At 60.9% G+C, this 18,519-nt stretch overlaps 1 protein-coding gene across 2 annotated transcripts; it reads right to left on the reverse strand.

The window, feature by feature from the left end:
* Nucleotides 1-134: 134 nt before the first annotated feature.
* PKP3 (plakophilin 3) lies at nucleotides 135-11,500 on the reverse strand. Of its 2 annotated transcripts, XM_023240227.2 has the most exons (14): nucleotides 11,345-11,500; nucleotides 9,551-9,746; nucleotides 7,348-7,427; nucleotides 6,583-7,208; nucleotides 6,366-6,489; nucleotides 5,747-5,951; nucleotides 5,243-5,417; nucleotides 4,689-4,806; nucleotides 4,447-4,617; nucleotides 4,185-4,370; nucleotides 1,259-1,412; nucleotides 853-1,045; nucleotides 688-775; nucleotides 135-477 (listed from the first exon to the last, which is right to left on the reverse strand). In XM_023240227.2, the coding sequence occupies exons 1-14, from the start codon at nucleotides 11,423-11,425 to the stop codon at nucleotides 442-444; spliced, it is 2,433 nt and encodes an 810-aa protein (XP_023095995.1). In that variant the 5' UTR covers nucleotides 11,426-11,500; the 3' UTR covers nucleotides 135-441. The 2 variants fall into 2 exon arrangements, with proteins under 2 accessions (XP_023095995.1, XP_019668459.2); XM_019812900.3 differs by lacking the exons at nucleotides 9,551-9,746; nucleotides 11,345-11,500 and adding an exon at nucleotides 7,690-9,476.
* Between the last annotated feature and the right edge of the window lie 7,019 nt (nucleotides 11,501-18,519).

The raw sequence follows: 18,519 nt of genomic DNA on the forward strand, positions 1-18,519 counted from the left end.
GCATTCTGACCTGGAGAAGCATCTGAGTGACTCGGGGTGAGTATCATCAGGGGCAGGCGCGGCTATGCTCAGGGACGCTGCTGAGTCCCTGGCTTGGACCCCCAGGTCGAGCCAGCCGAAGAAACTTGCAGGGCTGTGTCCACAGCTATCTTTATTCCCAGCGCTGGCAGTTCACCACCTCTGCCCAATGACCCGGTCACCACCCCCCACACCGAGCAGCCTCAAGCCCTGCCCTACCCCTGCCCTATAGAAGCCAAATCCCTAAAACAGCGCCCCCATGCCCTCCCTGGTGCCTGGGCCCCTGCAAAGTGGCACACAGGGCTCCCGTGAGAGGCCCCGGGCCATCAGCCTTCTCCGCCAGGCTGGCCAGCGAGCAGCGCAGAGCTGAGCCTATCCCTTGGAGGCTAGGCGGCGTTGCATCCTCCTCCAGGAAGGCCTCACCTATGGGCCCAGGAAGTCCTCCTTTCGATAGCCTTTCTGCAGTGGACAGGGGGGCCCAGAGTCAGGGTTCCTGCCCGCGGGCCCTGTGGTCCCCATGCCCCACTCCTCCCTGGGCCTCTGGTCTCCTTTCTCATGTTCCCCACTTCCCGAGTCTCCCGTTCCACGTGAGTTGCCAGGTCTGTTCCCTGCCGCCCGATGTCCCGCCCTCGGGTCCGGCCCTGCCTGCCCTGGGTCGCCAGAACGTACCGCCCGGAAGTCTCGGTGGAGCTTGCTGTATTGCCACAGGTTGGCCAGGAGGCTGGAGGCTGCTCGGGAGGACTTCTCACTGTCAGGGCTGGGGTGGGGCGGGAAGGGCAGGAGTCAGCAGGAGGACAGGCTAGGCCGCGAGGGAGGGTGCCGGAGGGGCCTCACCTGTCCCGCTTCTTCTTGATGAAGACCAGCTTTCGGAGCCCGTCAAAGTAGAGCAGGTCTCGGGCAGCGATGGGACTGGCCACCACCAGGTTGTTGAGCACGGCTATGATGTTGACCAGCACGTCGGCGGGGGGACACTTCTCGCCCACGCTGCCCGGCAGCTTCTCGATCAGGTGACTCACCACCTTGGTGGCTGCCGGGAGGCCGGGAGGTGGGGAGGTCAGGAAGGCAGCCTCCGCTCCTGGCCGCCTGCCCACCCCCCCCCCCCGTTCCGCACCCCCATCTATCCGCTCGGCTCTAGCTCGCCAGGGGCTCGCCCAAACGGGCAGCAGGAAAGAAACCCCAGGTGTGAGCCCAGCTAGGCAGGGTGAGGGCAGAGCCCGGGCTGCGGGGTGGCCTGACTCACACATCTCGTCCTTGTTTCTGGCATTCCGAGACAGGTTTCGGATGAGGCCAGTCAGCGAGCGGAGCTGGTGGTGGTCAGCGGTCCGAACCCGGTCCAGCAGCGGGTTCAGGACACGCTCCTGCTCTAGGGCCAGGCGGCTCAGCACGCCCGCCCACTGCGGGTAGGAGAGGAGCTGGTGAGCGCCGCGGGTTGGGGCTCTTCTCTGTCCCCGTCCCTCTCCCTCCCCAGAACCCTGAGGCAGGACTGGACCCCACCGTCTCTCACCTGCTCTGTTCTTTCTGCTTCTGCCCTCGCAGCCCAGCCAGGAGCCTCATCACGTGTGACTTGGGTCAGCCCCTTCTCAGCTCACCCCTCTCCCTAAACCCTCAGGGATCCTGGGGGCCTGTCCCGTCTGGGAAACTGGCCTCACACTCCTGGCTGCCCCTCCTGTCCCCTGCCTCTCGCACCCCTGGATGCGTGTCCTGTCCCCTCCGGTGTCCCCTGCCTCTCGCCCCCCTGGCTGGACGTCCTGTCCCCTGGTGTTCCCTACCTCTCGCACCCCTGGCTGTCGTCCTGACCCCTGGTGTCCCCTGCCTCTCGCACCCCTGGCTGCGTGTCCTGTCCCCTCCGGTGTCTCCTGCCTCTCGCACCCCTGGCGGCGCGTCCTGTCCCCCAGTGTCCCCTGCCTCTCGCACCTCTGCCGGCGCGTCCTGTCCCCCGGTGTCCCCTGCCTCTCGCACCCCTGGCTGTGCGTCCTGTCCCCCAGGTGTCCCCTGCCTCTCGCACCCCTGGCTGTGCGTCCTGTCCCCCGGTGTCCCCTGCCTCTCGCACCCCTGGCTGTGTGTCCTGTCCCCCGGTGTCCCCTGCCTCTCGCACCCCTGGCTGTGCATCCTGTCCCCTGGTGTCCCCTGCCTCTCGCACCCCTGGCTGCGTGTCCTGTCCCCTCCGGTGTCCCCTGCCTCTCGCACCCCTGGCTGTGTGTCCTGTCCCCCGGTGTCCCCTGCCTCTCGCACCCCTGGCTGTGCGTCCTGTCCCCTGGTGTCCCATGCCTCTCGCACCCCTGGCTGCGTGTCCTGTCCCCTCCGGTGTCCCCTGCCTCTCACCCCCCTGGCTGGACGTCCTGTCCCCTGGTGTTCCCTACCTCTCGCACCCCTGGCTGTCGTCCTGACCCCCGGTGTCCCCTGCCTCTCGCACCCCTGGCTGCGTGTCCTGTCCCCTCCGGTGTCTCCTGCCTCTCGCACCCCTGGCGGCGCGTCCTGTCCCCCAGTGTCCCCTGCCTCTCGCACCTCTGGCGGCGCGTCCTGTCCCCCGGTGTCCCCTGCCTCTCGCACCCCTGGCTGTGCGTCCTGTCCCCCAGGTGTCCCCTGCCTCTCGCACCCCTGGCTGTGCGTCCTGTCCCCCGGTGTCCCCTGCCTCTCGCACCCCTGGCTGTGTGTCCTGTCCCCCGGTGTCCCCTGCCTCTCGCACCCCTGGCTGCGTGTCCTGTCCCCTCCGGTGTCCCCTGCCTCTCGCCCCCCTGGCTGGACGTCCTGTCCCCTGGTGTTCCCTACCTCTCGCACCCCTGGCTGTCGTCCTGACCCCCGGTGTCCCCTGCCTCTCGCACCCCTGGCTGTGCATCCTGTCCCCTGGTGTCCCCTGCCTCTCGCACCCCTGGCTGCGTGTCCTGTCCCCTCCGGTGTCCCCTGCCTCTCGCCCCCCTGGCTGGACGTCCTGTCCCCTGGTGTTCCCTACCTCTCGCACCCCTGGCTGTCGTCCTGACCCCCGGTGTCCCCTGCCTCTCGCACCCCTGGCTGCGTGTCCTGTCCCCTCCAGTGTCCCCTGCCTCTCGCACCCCTGGCTGTGCGTCCTGTCCCCTGGTGTCCCCTGCCTCTCGCACCCCTGGCTGTGCGTCCTGTCCCACAGGTGTCCCCTGCCTCTCGCACCCCTGGCTGGGCGTCCTGTCCCCCGGTGTCCCCTGCCTCTCGTACCCCTGGCTGTGCGTCCTGTCCCCTGGTGTCCCCTGCCTCTCGCACCCCTGGCTGTGCGTCCTGTTCCCCGGTGTCCCCTGCCTCTCGCACCCCTGGCTGTGCGTCCTGTCCCCCGGTGTCCCCTGCCTCTCGTACCCCTGGCTGTGCGTCCTGTCCCCCGGTGTCCCCTGCCTCTCACACCCCTGGCTGTGCGTCCTGTTCCCCGGTGTCCCCTGCCTCTCGCACCCCTGGCTGTGCGTCCTGTTCCCCGGTGTCCCCTGCCTCTCGCACCCCTGGCTGTGCGTCCTGTCCCCTGGTGTCCCCTGCCTCTCGCACCCCTGGCTGCGTGTCCTGTCCCCTCCAGTGTCTCCTGCCTCTCGCACCCCTGGCGGCGCGTCCTGTCCCCTCCGGTGTCCCCTGCCTCTCGCACCCCTGGCTGTGCATCCTGTCCCCCCGAGGTCCCCTGCCTCTCGCACCCCTGGCTGCGTGTCCTGTCCCCTCTGGTGTCCCCTGCCTCTCGCACCCCTGGCTGCGTGTCCTGTCCCCTCCGGTGTCCCCTGCGTCTCGCACCCCTGGCTGCGTGTCCTGTCCCCTCCGGTGTCTCCTGCCTCTCGCACCCCTGGCTGCGTGTCCTGTCCCCTCTGGTGTCCCCTGCCTCTCGCACCCCTGGCTGCGTGTCCTGTCCCCTCCGGTGTTTCCTGCCTCTCGCACCCCTGGTGGCGCGTCCTGTCCCCTCCGGTGTCCCCTGCCTTTCGCACCCCTGGCTGTGCGTCCTGTCCCCCCGGTGTCCCCTGCCTCTCGCACCCCTGGCAGCCTCCTGTCCCCTCTGGTGTCCCCTGCCTCTCGCACCCCTGGCGGCTCGTCCTGTCCCCTCCCTCTTGGGTTTTGGCTCATCCACCTGGCTGTGTTCATCCCGCTCCAACAGACTAAACTGGAAAGCTCCTGCACCCTCCTCATTCACCCTTCGTGTCCCCAGTGCAAGGCCACACGTGGGTCCTCACCCTGCGGTCGCCCGCGGTGATGTTCTGCAGTGCTCCCGCGGCTGCCTCGGTCGTGTGTGGGTTGAGTTCACAGCGCTGCAGCAGCCGGTTATACAGCCCCACGATCTGGGGGCTCCACAGCCACTCAAGACCCTTGGGGTCCTTAGACACCTCGGCGAAGGTCAGTGCATCAGCCGTGAGGGGCAGCTGGGTGGGAGGTGTGGAGGGTCAGCTGGGTTCGGGCCGGGGGGCCCTGCTCCCAGCTGCCCAGGCCCGCGCCCACCTCTCGAAGCCGCCGGCTCTGAGGCGTGAAGCAGCCCACCACCTCGCCGGGTGGCGCCCCGGCCGTGTCCCTGCGGCCCCGGCCCTCGAGCCGCTGCAGGGCGGAGGGCGGCATCTCATCGTACAGGCGGTAGGACAGGTTCCTCAGCACGCACACGGCGTTCTCCACACTCTGCAGAGGGTGGACCGTGGTCAGCGTGGGCCAGAACCCCCCAGGACCTTTCGGCAGTGGCCGCCCCTCACCTTGTCCTCACACTTGCCCACGTCCAGGGCGTGGTTGATGTAGGTGACCAGGGCATCCACCAGCCCGTGGCACTCACGCATCTTCTGGCGAGTGGCCTGGGAAGCTGAGCTGAGGTTCCTGCGGACGGAGGCAGACCGGGGACCCCCCCCAGTGGGAACCAGTCCCAAGGGCCGAGCCCTTGAGCCCCAGTCACCTCCTTGCCCTGAGCTGGGCCCCGCCCCCTGGCACCTGCAGCCCCTCTGCATGCCCATCCTCCCCCACCCCCCGCCAAGTATCCAGAGTGGAGGGGAGCCTGCGGACCCCAGGGCCTGCTGCCCCCTGACATATCATCGCTCTGCCTGGGACCGGCTGCCTGCCTCACTTCTGTGCCAGCACCCGTACCTCGCGTGGCCGGCCTGCTTCTGCCTGCCGCCCTGGCCAGCCCCACCCTGCCATTCAGACCTGGGACTCAAGTGCCCCTTCTCCAGGCCTCCCCTGCCCCCTTCCAGGCACCCAGTTCTTTCCCCACGGCCACCCTCTTAGCCTCTCTCTCTGCCCCCCCGCCCCGGCGCACCTGAGGAAGCCCGTGGCATTATAGAAGATTTCAGCCTCAGAGGCATTCTGCTGGATGAGGGGTGGTCCTCCGGCCCCCGAGAGGGGGCTCAGCACCAGGTCTGTGAGCTGTTCCAGTGTGTCCCTGGCCAGGCGATCCTTCAGATGGTCGCTGGAGGACAGGTTCCACAGGATCCCTGGGGCAGGCGGGGCGTGGCCATGGTCAGCAGTCGCCCACTAGTCCCCTCCAGGGAGGGTGGGGACGAGGCTCCCAACCTCTCCCAGGGCCCCTCCTGGCGTTTGGAGCCTCGCTCGAGAGCCCCGTGGAGAGAGCCTGCACGCAACCTACAGGTCACGGGGCTGTGACACAGCCGAGAGACCGTGCCTGGGGACACGGGGCCCGGGGGCTGGAGGCTAGCTGCAGACCTATGGCACGAGAACGGTCGGGACCGATGGAAGTGGCGGGGACAGAGGAACAGAGAACGGAGGGAGGGAGGGAGAGGGCTGGCGTGGGCTGGCAGGGCACCTGTGACGTTCTTGCGCAGCTCGTCGTCATGCTCACGCAGCGTGCGCAGCAGCTCGAAGATGCCGTTCTCCTCCACCAGGGCCAGCTTGTTGTCCGCGTTGTCGTAGATGAGGTTGCGCATGGCGCCCGTGGCGTGGCGTTGCACCTCCTGGTTGGCGTGGTTGAAAAGCTTCACCAGCCTGGGCACGGCCTGAAGGCTGCGGGCCTGCACGCACAGGCACGCGGGTGTGAGCAACGTGCACACAGGCGTGTGCAGACGGGTGCGAGTACGGGAGGGCGTGTGCTGGTGACGGAGACGTGCAGGTGTACGCAGGCGTGTCAGGCGTGTGCAGGGGTGCGCAGGTGTCTTTAGATGTGTGCAGATGCGTATAGGTGTGCGCAGGTGTGCGCAGAGGCACGCAGCCGACTTGTACGTATGCACCTCACTTCCTCCTGCCCCTCGTCTGCTGGGGAGGTTCTGGGCCAAAGGGGGGTCTGCCTGCCCACTCAGCGTGGGGACCGTTGAGGGGTGGTTAGGGACCGGAGATTAATGACAAGTGGGAGGATCACCGAGGGTGGTAGGCAGGGGTATTCACGGACCAGTGGGCCGCAAGTGGCACCAGCGGGGGCGGTCGGTCACCTGCTTCTTGGCTGCCGCATCGCTATAGCACTTGTGCTGGATGTAGGCTGCTCCCAGCACCTGCAGGTTGGGGTCTGAGGCCATGAGGTACTTGACTGCTGAGGGCAGGTCGATGTCGTCAAATCTGTAGGGACGGGGGCCAGGAGGGGTCAGGCTGACCCTGGGGCCGGGCCAGGGCTGTGGCAGAAGTCCCCTCCCCAAGCCAGGCCCAGCTCACCCGCTGCTGAGCCTCTGCAGAGTGCGGTGGCCACCGTAGCTGTCCAGTCCACGCACATCCGGCAGGTGGCTGGAGTCGGCCAGGCTCAGGCTGAGGCTGCGCACGGATGGTGCTCGGGCCACAGGCTCCAGGACACCCCCTGGGGCCACCCCGGCCACGCCACGGCTGCGGTGGCCGCTCTGGAATCGCTGCAGGGTCCGCATGGCCGGCGCACGGATGGTCCGGCTGGGTGGCCCCTCAGCGGCTCCCGGCCAGTCCAAGCCCCCTGACCGGCCGGAGCTGGCCTGGCGCTCGTAGCCAAAGGCCCTGTAGGCCGAGGCAGCTGGGGGCTCCAGCTGCTCGGATACCACGCTGTAGCGGTCATCCAGGCCCCCGGCCCCTAGCCTCAGCGAGCGCAGGGACAACGTGTCGTAGTCCACCCGGCTCCCCGCCCCCCCACGCTCGTGGAAGGACATGGGCCGGGTAGGCATGGGTGCGGCAGGCTGGGCTCCCCCGTACCCCGCGACCCCAAAGGCGCTGCCCCCGTTGTGGGCAGAGCTCAGCCTCCGACTGGAGCTCAGATCCACAGCTGAGCGGGAGGACCAGGAGGCCGGGCTGTAGGCAGGCTTGGCAACGGGCCGGAAGGTCTGCGGGGCAGGGAGGAGAGCAGTGAGTGGGTGCTGGGGGCTCACCTGGCACCAGCCCCTCTCCCTGACCCGGCAGCTCCCAGCTTCCCCCAGAGCCTCCCCCACGAGCCTCTCCTGAGGCTGGAGAGAGTGTACTCACAGAGACGTTGTCCCCACCGAGGCTCTGGGAGCGCGAGCTGAAGCCAGACTGCAGGGTGTGGTAGTGACCGCGGGATGTGCCTGCCGACAGGGACAGTGGTGGCCTGGCTGGGCCAGATGCCTCATGGGTCTCCTCCGCTTGTGGGTCCACCCTGGTCGGACCTCTCCCACAGCCCCCTGCCCCTCCAGCTGTGCTGGGGGATGGGCACGCTCACCACCCCCCACCCCCCCACCTCCCACCCCCGACCCCCTGGCTGCCTGGGAAGTGTGCCGGGACTCCATCAACTCTCTAGTCCCTACCAGGACACACACCTGACCCCCTCCTCCAGGAAGCCACACTGACCTCTGTGAGCCCGTCCTTTGCTGTGGCCACACGGGAGTGATGCCACACTCGCCACGGACACACAGTTCCCTGTCCCACCTGGAAAAGCCACGCCCACCCCATCCAGCCACACAGAAACTGAGGCTGCTGGCGCCAGCCTGACTCTGTGGTGAGTGGACAGACGGGGGGGTGGATGAAGGGTGGAGAGATGGCAGAGGAGGAGGAGGGAGGGCTGGTCGGACCGTTGGAAGGAGGGGTGGATGGACAGATGGATGGCTGGTTTGATAGACAACAGGTGCATGAGCTGGAAACACTGAGGACGGTTGGGTGAAGGTCAGACCAAGGCAGAGCAGGGGGATGGACTGGGGTGAGGTGGCTCCGGCGTCTCTGGACAGGGAGGAGGTGCCCGGAGGGGATCAGCCTCTGCCAGGGTCCCTGCTAGGGCCATATCTTGGGGGAGAAGAGTCACACGTCCCCAGAGAGCCTAGGCAGGGTGAGTGGCTGAAAGGACTCATGATGTGAGTGAAGGGAGGGGGCCTCGGCCCCTCCCCCGGCCTCTTCCAACTAGGTCTGGGGGGCTCCCCTCCCAGTACGTTCCCCAGACCCGCCCTGGTTAATGAGGCTTCTGGGCAGGGGCTATTAACCCTTTGACGCTAGTGAGGCTCAGCCTGGGGGGACACACCCCCAGCCTGGGGACCTTACTCCCACCCCCAAATTATAATCCTCCCCCTAATTGGCAGGGTAGCCAGGGTGGTAATTAACCCTTCCCTGCTCCCTCCTCCACCCCATGACCCCTGGGCACCCAACTACTTAGCCACCAGCAAGGCTGAGGCCCAGGGAGGAGAGGACCCAGGAATCCAGGCTGCTCTGGCAGGCTCCTATGCTGGCTGACCCTCTCCCCCGCTGTCTGGCCAGCATCTGGAGACCTGTCCTGGAAAAGGGCCCTCTAAAGGTCACGTGAACCACTGGGGAACTGGTGTCTTGGCTTCTGACATCCTGGGAAGTTCACCTTACTATCTAACCTTGATCCCTGTTGCTGCAGTCTGGCCAGGGAGGAGACGGCATTTCTAGAACAACTGCTCTGAACTCACCGTGTCTGTGGGATCCTTTAACAGGCATGCGCCCACATGCACACACACACATCCACACACACATGCACGCACACTCACGCATTTGCTCTCGAACTCACACACACCCTGGTAGAGCCGGGGTTCCGACACAGGGCGGTCTGCCCGCACCGAGGGGGCCCTCCCCCACCTGATGTTCTCGGGAATAATATCTGGGTCACTCCTGCGGGCCCCCACCCCCGCCCCGCCACAATTCCACAGGGAGACCCCGGTCCAGACAGGCAGGTGGCTCTGGTCCAGGCTTCCCAGACCCGCCCCCTCACGTTTCTGTCTGCTTATTCCCTTGGGGCCTGGAGGGTGGTGGGGAGGGACGCTGGAGTCTGGGTGTCTGTGTCTCAGGGTGTTTGTGTCTTAGTGGGACTGACGTGTATGTCTGCGCGCCCGAGGCCGCGTGCGAGCCTGTGTTACGTGGGACCGGACGTGTGCGCGGCCCCGTTTTGCCGACAGAGGCAGGCCCGGGTGGCCTGCCATGTGCCGATCGTGCCATGTGCCGACGGCGGCGCTCGGGGCGGAAGGGGCGGCGGGGCCCGAGCTCGGGGGGTCCCTGCCGGCTGGTGGGAGGCCGCACCCATGCCTTCTCCCACACCTGGCGGGCGGGGCGGGTGACTCAGTGCGAGGCCTCGGTGAGTCAGGGCGCTGAACCCCATGCCGGCTCTACCCCGGCCTCTGGCCCTCGTACCGCCACACCCACCGAGGCCACCTCTGCCCACTGCCGTTCCCGCTGCCCGGCACCCACCCTGCAGGCGCCCGCTTACCTCTGGCCACCTCGGTGGCGCCCTCGGGCTCCGCCGCCCCGTTGTGCCGAGCCTGCCGGCCCAGCTGCAGGAGGCGGGCGCAGACCTGCTCCTGGACGCGGGCCGCCCGCAGCCGGTCGGCGTCGGGCCCCTCTGCGCCCCGGCGGTCCAGCTGCAGGTCGGAGGGCAGCGCCAGGGAGCACACGCCGGCCTCGGGCTGCAGGGCCGACAGCAGGAAGTTACCGTCCTGCATGGCGGCAGGCGCGCGGGGCTGGGTATGCGCCCGGCCTGGGCCGCCGCCGCCGCCGCCGGGGCCTCCTCGGCCTGAGCAGTCTTCACCGTCCCGTCCCCGAAGTCCCCTCCCCACTGGCCTCGCCCAGAGCCAGCCTGGAGACAGACGCCTGCCCAGCCCTGAGCTTGGCTGGGGGCGGGGACACCTGGGCCAGGTGAGAGGGAGGGGCCACCACCAGCTTAAGGTGGAATTTGGGCGGAAGAACAGGCCCCACGTCCCGGCCTGGCCTCCCCGTTCCTTCCGCCTGTTCCGGGACGGGGCGGCAGGGTCCGGGCCCATCTGGGTTCCCCGGCCACAGTGGGGCCTTTGGGGTAGGGGCGGGATAATCAGGCCCCACTGTCCTGAGTGTCAGGGAAGGGCCAGGTTAGGTCACTGGGGAAGCTAAGGCCAGCCACCTCCAGGAGTCTGAAGGGAGGGATCTTCCCTCCCTGGGTGACTGGGGCCCTGAGCCAGGCAGGGGTCAGCGTCCTGGGTCACTATTAGGAATCAGGGGTCCATGCTAAGGGTGAGGACTGAGGACAAAGGGCATGGGGTGGGGGAGCTTTGGGGTGGAAGAGGGCCCCATGGACCTCGATCTTTGGTGCCCAGGAGACCCCAGAAGCATACAGATAGACTGGCCCACACCCTAGTCTTGTGACCCTCTGGATCTCTGTCCTGTAGACCCCAGAAGTTGCCCCCATCTCCCCAACTTCTGCAGAGGCCTCCAAAGGGCTGGCTTGGCCCTCTCTCTCACCCCTCCCTGGCTTCTGCCCCCCAGGCTGTGAGGTAGAAGGCCATTCCCTACATGTGAGTCAGGGCTCAGCTCAACAGAGCTCTGATGGGGCAGGGTAGGCAGGACTGCCACAAGGCATTGACTCAGAGTCCCCCCCCCCCCCCCCCCCCCCCCCCCCCCCGTCCAGGCTGGGGGTGCAGGAGCAGAGGCTGTGTCAGGGGAGGAAGAACCCAGGAATCTGGCAGAACAGTGATTAGGAGGGGTCGGCATCAGGGGTGGGGAGGGGGGCCCTGGCCTATCAGGGCTTGCCCCCAGAAAGTCTCCCTGGGGTGCTCCCATCCAGCTGGACCAGCATGCTGCAAGGCCTCCTGGGTAGGCCTAGAGTGAATCTTGGATAGGCCCCTGGTGGATGGAGTAGGGGCAAGGGGTGAGCTGGGCAGGGCTGGAGGGGTGGGGGGGTTGAGTGGCTTCAGGTACCTCCTGGGGCCCCCTTGAGGAGTCACTGTGGGGCCCACCCTAACAGCCTCCTCTCTCCCGCGGGAGTCCCTTACCCTGGCCCCTGAAGACAACTGCCTTAATCTGCAATCAGTCTTTTCAGGGGATGTGGCCCCAGGTGGGGATGGTGGATGGGGGCCTGGGGGTGAGGAGGGAGGTCAGGGTCAGAAGGCAGGCCTAGGAGTGAGGTCAGTGCTGGAGAGGAAGGGGCAGGGTGGGGACAGGCTCAAAGGGGAGGGGAGGGTCCCGGAAAGGTCAAGGTGAAGCCTGGGGTGGGACTGCTGGGCCGAGGTGGGCGCTTGGGTGGGAGACCTACCGTGCTGGGGGTCTGGATCCTGCAGGCTCCGTGGCTCAACCCGGAGGCCACTGCTACAGGCAGAGGGGTCCTGGACTCCATCCCAGGCCCAGCGCGTCCGTCTGGGGCGGCCTCTCACTGCAGGACGGGACTGTGGGGGCACCAGGAGGGCGGGGTGGGAACGCCCGCACGCCTAGCTCATCAGACCGGTTGCTTCCCTGGGAGACGTGTTTTGTGTGGAAAAATCCTGGGAGACAAGTTTGTGCGGCGCTGAGCTCACCTGAAGGCACACGCCTGGCACGGGCCTCGGGCCCGCCCTCCATCTGGGGTCTACCTGGGCCCACCTGGGGCCCTGCCTGGGGAACCAGCCTCGAGGCTGCAGGTAGGGGTTCAAAGGGCTTGTGGGGTAGCCCCAGGGGTAAGCCGGGTCAGCCGGGGCTGCAGAGGAGTGGAGGGGGCTTTGCTGGGGTGGCACGGCTGGCTCCCACTGCCCCAAAGGTGTGCTGAGCATCCCTGAGGACATGTGGACCCCTCCCCCACCATGGACCTCTTACCTCTGTGGCCCAGCGTTCCTAGGAAGTCTGGGATTCTGGGTGCTGTAACCACCGCAGGGCCAGGGGGCTGGCCGTGGCCCAGACCTGTTACCAGCACTCTGAAGCCCAGGCTGGGAGCCACATCTGGCCTCTGCGACCAGCCTTCTGCTCTGTCCTCCTCAGAGTTCCCCTTTCCCTGTAGTGCAACGAGGATTCAAGCCTAGGCTTGATGGTAGGCTTCCTGGAGGAGGTGGGTTTGTGGCAAATGGAAGACCCATCTAGGGAGCTTAGAAAACGGATAGGGCCGTTTGTGGGGCAGGGCCTGGGAACCCGCGTCTAACCCTCCAGATGGCTATGGTGCATCATCAGTGTTGAGAACCTGAGGCCTGGGGCCTCCACGGGGGAGTAAGTTAGGCTCTCACTTGGGAGGTGGGCAGCTCCTGGGGGGAGCCTGGACTCTGCTCTGGGGAGTCCGAAGGAAAGGCTGTGGCAGCTTGAGTGGGGTGACTTAGCATTTATACTCCTCCATTGCACTGGGCATAGAGGATGTGCCAGGTGGTCGACTGGAGGTGGGGACCCCCAGGCGGCTGTTAGAAAAACCTCTGGGAGAGGAGCGGGGGACAAAAATCAGGGGGCAAGGGATGGGGAGGCCTCCAGGGCTCAGTGCCAGAGTGGAGGGAGGGGGTGGAAGGAGGACCCCCTAGTGCTGGCTTCAGTGACCTGGAACTGGAGGAGGGGCCCAGAGGGCACCCCAGCCCTACCCCACCATCGGGAGCGGGGTGTGGAGTGGTGGTTATTAGGGAGCAGAAGATGGGGAAAGTTTGCGGCAAAAGAATGTCGACAACAAATGTGGGCGCTGGCGCACAGAGCGGTTAAGCGGATTGCCTGGGACCACACAGCCCGCAAGGGTGGGGGTGGATCGGCAAACTTGCCAGGGAGCTGACGGCTGGAGGGGAGGGCGCAGCAGCTCACTGGCAGCGGGAGGGCCAAGGCTCGCATCTTGTTTCCTTCCCACTCCAGCCCCCCCGGGCGCAGCCTCCCAGGCTTCCTGTCTGTGAGCCTGTGCCCACGCTCGCAAAGCTTCCAACGTTCCACGGGCTGGGATCCCGCCAAATGCAGCCTGAGCCCGCTTCGTCCACAGAGCCCACCTGGGTTAGCGCGATGGCCACCAACCCCCTGGCCCTGTGGGCAGGCTGGCCTCTGCGTCTAATTCCCGGGGACCCTGGTTGGGACGTTTGGGACCTGGCATCCTCTGTGCCTCCACCTCTTGCCTTGCGCCTTTGGCGTGGAAGGTAGGTGAAGGATACGGGCGCCAGGTGGCCCAGGGAGCGGGGTGGCACTTTGCATCTCCACACCCATCCACCCAGCTGTTCCCCCGCATCTGTCCGTCCGTCCGTCCGTCCCTTGTGTGTTGGTCAGATGTGTCCTGAACTCTTCTAGGCACCTGGGGCTGTTCTGGGGAAGGCAGGTGTGACCCAGATGTGTGCAGCTTTCCCCGGGAGCTCTCCTGCCCCGCAGGAGAAACCGGCGCTGACCTGCCCTGCCCCGACCCGACCCGACCCGACCCCGGCCCGTGTTCTCCGGGATCTTCACCTCTGAAGCCCGCTGACCTCCTGTGCCTGTGTATTGGCTAAATTTCTGGCATCAGTTGGTTCAAACTTTCGATCCTGGCATGTATTTATTTCAGAAAAGTTTTCTCCTGCTACATCACTCACATACTTTTCTTCTCTTGTCTCCTCAGAAATCGCTTTTAGCTCTGTTCTTTTCCATTTCATTTTGTGCACTGTTCTTGGACTTGTCTTCTGTGTCCCTGGTTTTTATCATTGATTTTTAAAGAAGACTGAATTTTTTAGAGCAGTTTTAGGTTCACAGCAAAATTAAGAGGAAGGTACGGAGATTTCCCCGCCCCCCCCCATGCATAGACTCCCCCCTTTCCCAGCATGCCCCCCCCCCCAGAGTGATACATTCGTTACAATTCACAAGCCTACATGGACACATCATTACCACCAAAGTCCACAGTCCACACTGGGGCTTGGAGAAATACATAATGACATGTGCCCATCATTGTGTCAGCCAGAGTGGTTTCACTGCCCTAAAACCCTCGGCCTACTCATCCCTTCCCCCACCCTTACAACCCCTGATAACCACTGGTCTTTTCAGCTGTGTAAGAAACTGGCAAGTGTCTTCCAGGGTGGCCACACCAGTGTGCATTCCCACCAGCGATGACAGAGTTCCTGGTGCCCAATGTCCTCATCAGCGTTTTCTGTCAGTGTTCCAGATTTGGGCCATTCTAACACGTGTGTAGAAGGATCTCGTCGTTTTAATTTTCATTTCCTGATGATGCAGGACACACAGCGGCCATTCGTGTGCTCACTTGCCATCCGTGTATCTTCTTTGGTGAAGTGCCTGTTAAGGTCTCTGGACCACTTTTTACTGTTTATTTAAAAATGTTTTGTTTTGGGGGCACCTGGGTGGCTCAGTCGGTTAAGCGTCTGGTTTCGGCCCAGGTCATGATCTCACCGTTCGCGGGTTCGAGCCCCGAATCGGGCTCTGTGCTGACAGCTCGGAGCCTGGAGCCTGCTTCAGATTCTGTGTCTCCCTCTCTCCTTGCCCCTCCCATACTCACGCTCTGTCTCTCTCTGCCTCAAAAATAATTAAACAAACAACAACAAAAAGACATTTTAAAAAGGTTTTGTTTTGTTGTTTATTTTGTTATTATTGAGTCTGAAGAGTTCTTTCCGTATTTTGGATAACAGTCCTTTATCAGATGTGTCTTTTGCAAGTATTTTCTCCCTGGCTGTGACTTGTCTTCTCATTCTCTCGATACTGTCTTTCACGGAAGTTCATGAAGTCCTGCTTACCAATTACTACTCTCATGGACCGTGCCTTTCGTGTCATGTCTAAAAAGTCATCATCATGCCCCAGGTCATCCAGGTTTTCTCCTATGTTGTCTTCTAAGGGTTTTATAGATTCGTGTTTTACATTAAGGCCTAGGATCCATTTCGAGTTAACCTTTGCGAAGGTTTAAAGTCTGTGTCTGTTGCACGTGGACGTCCAGCTGGCCCAGCAATGTTGTTGAAGAAACGGTCTTTGTTCCTTTGTCAAGGACCGTGTTTATGTGGGTCTGTTTTCTGAGCTCTCCGTTCTGTTCCATTCACCTATTTGTCTACTTTCCATCAACATCACAGTCTCGATCACTAGCTTTTCAGTTAGGTGGCATCCACCGAAGTTTGTTCTTCTCCTTCAGTGTGGTGTTGGCCATTCTGGGCCATTTGCCTCTTCGTATAAACTTTAGAATCAATTGTTGACATCCACAGAATAACCTGCTATGATTTTAAGTGGGATTGCATTGAATCTACAGATCAAGTTGGGAAAGAACAGACATCATGGTAATATTGAGTCTTCCTATTCATGAACACGGATATTTCTCCATTTATTTGATTTTTCTTTGATTTTGTTCATTACAGTTTTGTAGTTTTCCTCATATAGATCTTGTGCATATTTTGTTAGATTTATACTGAAGTAACTAATTTTTTTGGTATTAATGTGAATGGTATTGTGTTTTAAATTTCAAATTCCAGGGGCGCCTGGGTGGCTCAGTCGGTTAAGTGGCCGACTTCGGCTCAGGTCATGATCTCGCGGTTCGTGAGTTCGAGCCCCGCGTCGGGCTCTGTGCTGACAGCTCAGAGCCTGGAGCCTGTTTCAGATTCTGTGTCTCGGGGCGCCTGGGTGGCTCAGTCGGTTAAGTGTCCGACTTCGGCTCAGGTCATGATCTCGTGGTTCGTGAGTTCGAGCCCCGCGTCGGGCTCTGTGCTGACAGCTCAGAGCCTGGAGCCTGTTTCAGATTCTGTGTCTCGGGGCGCCTGGGTGGCTCAGTCGGTTAAGCGTCCGACTTCAGCTCAGGTCATGATCTCGCAGTTCGTGAGTTCAAGCCCCGCGTCGGGCTCTGTGCTGACAGCTCAGAGCCTGGAGCCTGCTTCAGATTCTGTGTCTCCCTCTCTCTCTGCCCCTCCCCCGTTCATGCTCTGTCTCTCTCTGTCTCAAAAATAAACGTTAAAAAAAATTAAAAAAAAAAAAGATTCTGTGTCTCCCTCTCTCTGACCCTCCCCCGTTCATGCTCTGTCTCTCTGTCTCAAAAGTAAATAAACGTTAAAAAAAAATTTAAAAAAAAATTTCAAATTCCAATTGTTCATTGCTGGTATATAGGAAAACAATTGACTTTTGTGTATTAACCTTATTATATCCTGCAACATTGCTACAATTGCTTATTAATTCCAGGAGGGTTTTTTCTTTTTGTTTTTTTTTTTGTTTTTTTTGCTGATTCTTTTAGATTTTCTACGTAGATGATCATCAGCAAACAAAGCCATTCATGTACGTAACCCTTTTATTTTCCATATGTATACTTTTTATTTCTTTTTCTTGTCTTATTGCATTAGCTAGTACAGTTGACCCTTGAACAACATGGGTTTGTGCTGTGCGGGTCCACTTATTGGTGGATTTTTTAAAAAATGAATACAGTACTGTGCTGTATTTTCTCTTCTTTATGATTCTCTTAATAACATTTTTTTCTAGCTTATTTCAAGAATACAATATATAATACACATATTTAAAATACATGTGTCAATTGACTGTTATCGGTAAGGCTGCCCGTCAACAGTAGGCTGTAAGTAGTTAAATTTTGGGGGCGTCAAAAGTTATGCACAGATGTTTGTGCAGGGATTTTGCCCCTAACCTGAAAGTCAGCTGTACTTCCAATATGTTGTTGAAACGGAGTGGTGAGAGGCATTTACTGCTAATTAAAAAAAAAAAAAAAAGTCCTCAAGTGTCACCTCTGAGCCCTTGTACCCCCAGTGGCATCCTTGGTAGCTTTACAGCCTTCAGATCTTTTCTGGGATGTCACCTTCTCAGACTTGCTTTTTCTGACCACTGTTTACAACTGCAGTCTCATTCAAACTTACTGTTCCCTTTCCTGGCTTAATTTTTTCCACAACAGTTGCCACCATCTAATATGCTAGACGTTTTCTTATTCTGTCTCTCATCCGCCAAGTTCTACAAGGACAGACTCTTGTCTCTTTTGTTCACCTTTCCTCAGCACCTAACAGTCGGTGTTCAATGAACAGTTGTTAAAATGGATTAATAAATTATGGTTTATGTATAGTCCACATTATATGTGATTTTGAGATTTTCTTCTGCTTCTGGAAGTAATCTTTTTTTTTTTTTTGGTGTGAGGCTTCATCTGCCTGTTGCTTGCATGCCCCCTGCCCCTTAGAGGATGTATTCCTTTTTTTAATGTTCATTTATTTTTGAAAGAGAGAGACAAGGTGTGAACCAGGGAGGGGCAGAGAGAGAGAGGGAGACACAGAATCCTAAACGGGCTCCAGGCTCTGAACCCTCAGCACAGAGCCTGACACAGGGCTCGAACTCATGAACTGCAAGATCATGACCTGAGCTGAAGTGGGATTAACTGAGTCACCCAGGTGCCCTGAGAATGTATTTCTAAATCCAGCACTCGTTTTTTTTCTTGTTATAAAATATCTGTGAGTGGAGAAAATTCCCACTCACTAGATACTTGAACTAGATACTTGGGGAGAAGTGGGCAGTGTGAGCTAAAGACATCTGGTAGCTTCTGAGCAGGTATGTGGCAGCGTGGTGGTGTCCTCTGCCCTGTAGGCACTTGTGCTCCGTGGACCCGCAGGACTTGTGAGGCCCATGTTATTACGTGGGACTTGGTGTCTACACACATCTGCTGGCTACACTGGTCAGCAGTGGCAGTGGTCAATGTCCCTTCCAGCAGGGTCATTTCTAGAGTCTTCTCAGGGCCAGATGGTGGTATCCATCTGGTTCTTCTTTCATTGGAATCTTTCCTGCTGCCCCACGTTCATGGTGAGGTCTGACCTAAGGAGACAACTTGGGTCAATCTCACAAGGGTTATTTGGGCTGCTGGGTGCATGTACCGCCTTCCCACTGAATGTCAGTGAGGAGGTACAGAGAATTATGGCCCCAAAGAATCCAAGCCCTAACCCTGGAACCTGTGGCTGTCAACTGACATGGCAAAAAGAACTTTGCAGATGTGATTACGTAAAGAATGTTGGTGGAGATGGGGAGATTATCCGGGAATAATGGAGGGGAGCAGTGTAACCACACATGTCCTTACAAGAGGGAGGCAGGAGGGCCAGAGAGATGTGATGATGGAAGCAGAGGTGACAGACACAGGAAGGGAGGGCTCTGAAGATGCTAAGCTGCTGGCTTTGACATAAGCAGCAGCCCTGAGCCAAGGAACTCAAGTGGCCTCTAAAAGTGGGGACAGGACAAGGCAGATTCATTTCTAAAGCCTCCAGGGGCGCCTGGGTGGCTCAGTCGGTTAAGCGGCCAACTTCGGCTCAGGTCATGATCTCGCGGTCCATGAGTTCAAGCCCCGTGTCGGGCTCTGTGCTGACAGCTCAGAGCCTGGAGCCTGTTTCAGATTCTGTGTCTCCCTCTATCTGACCCTCCCCTGTTCATGCTCTGTCTCTCTGTCTCAAAAATAAATAAATGTTAAAAAAATTTTTTTAAAGCCTCCAGATCGGGCCACAGAAACCTTGTTTTTGGGCTTCTGACCTACAGAACATGGAGGTCATACATTCCGTGTTTCTGGAAATCTGTCACGGCAGCCACAAGGACCTC

Source organism: Felis catus, chromosome D1 (assembly GCF_018350175.1).
Source record: "Felis catus isolate Fca126 chromosome D1, F.catus_Fca126_mat1.0, whole genome shotgun sequence".
Classification (NCBI taxonomy): domain Eukaryota; kingdom Metazoa; phylum Chordata; class Mammalia; order Carnivora; family Felidae; genus Felis; species Felis catus.

Coding starts and splice junctions, on each gene's coding strand:
- PKP3 (XM_019812900.3), bottom strand. CDS start 7,969: ATGCACCTGTTGTCTATCAAACCAGCCATCCATCTGTCCATCCACCCC. Junction 7,209..7,347: donor TCGGTGGGGACAACGTCTCT/GTGAGTACACTC, acceptor CCTGCCCCGCAG/ACCTTCCGGCCCGTTGCCAA. Junction 4,618..4,688: donor TGGGCAAGTGTGAGGACAAG/GTGAGGGGCGGC, acceptor CACCCTCTGCAG/AGTGTGGAGAACGCCGTGTG.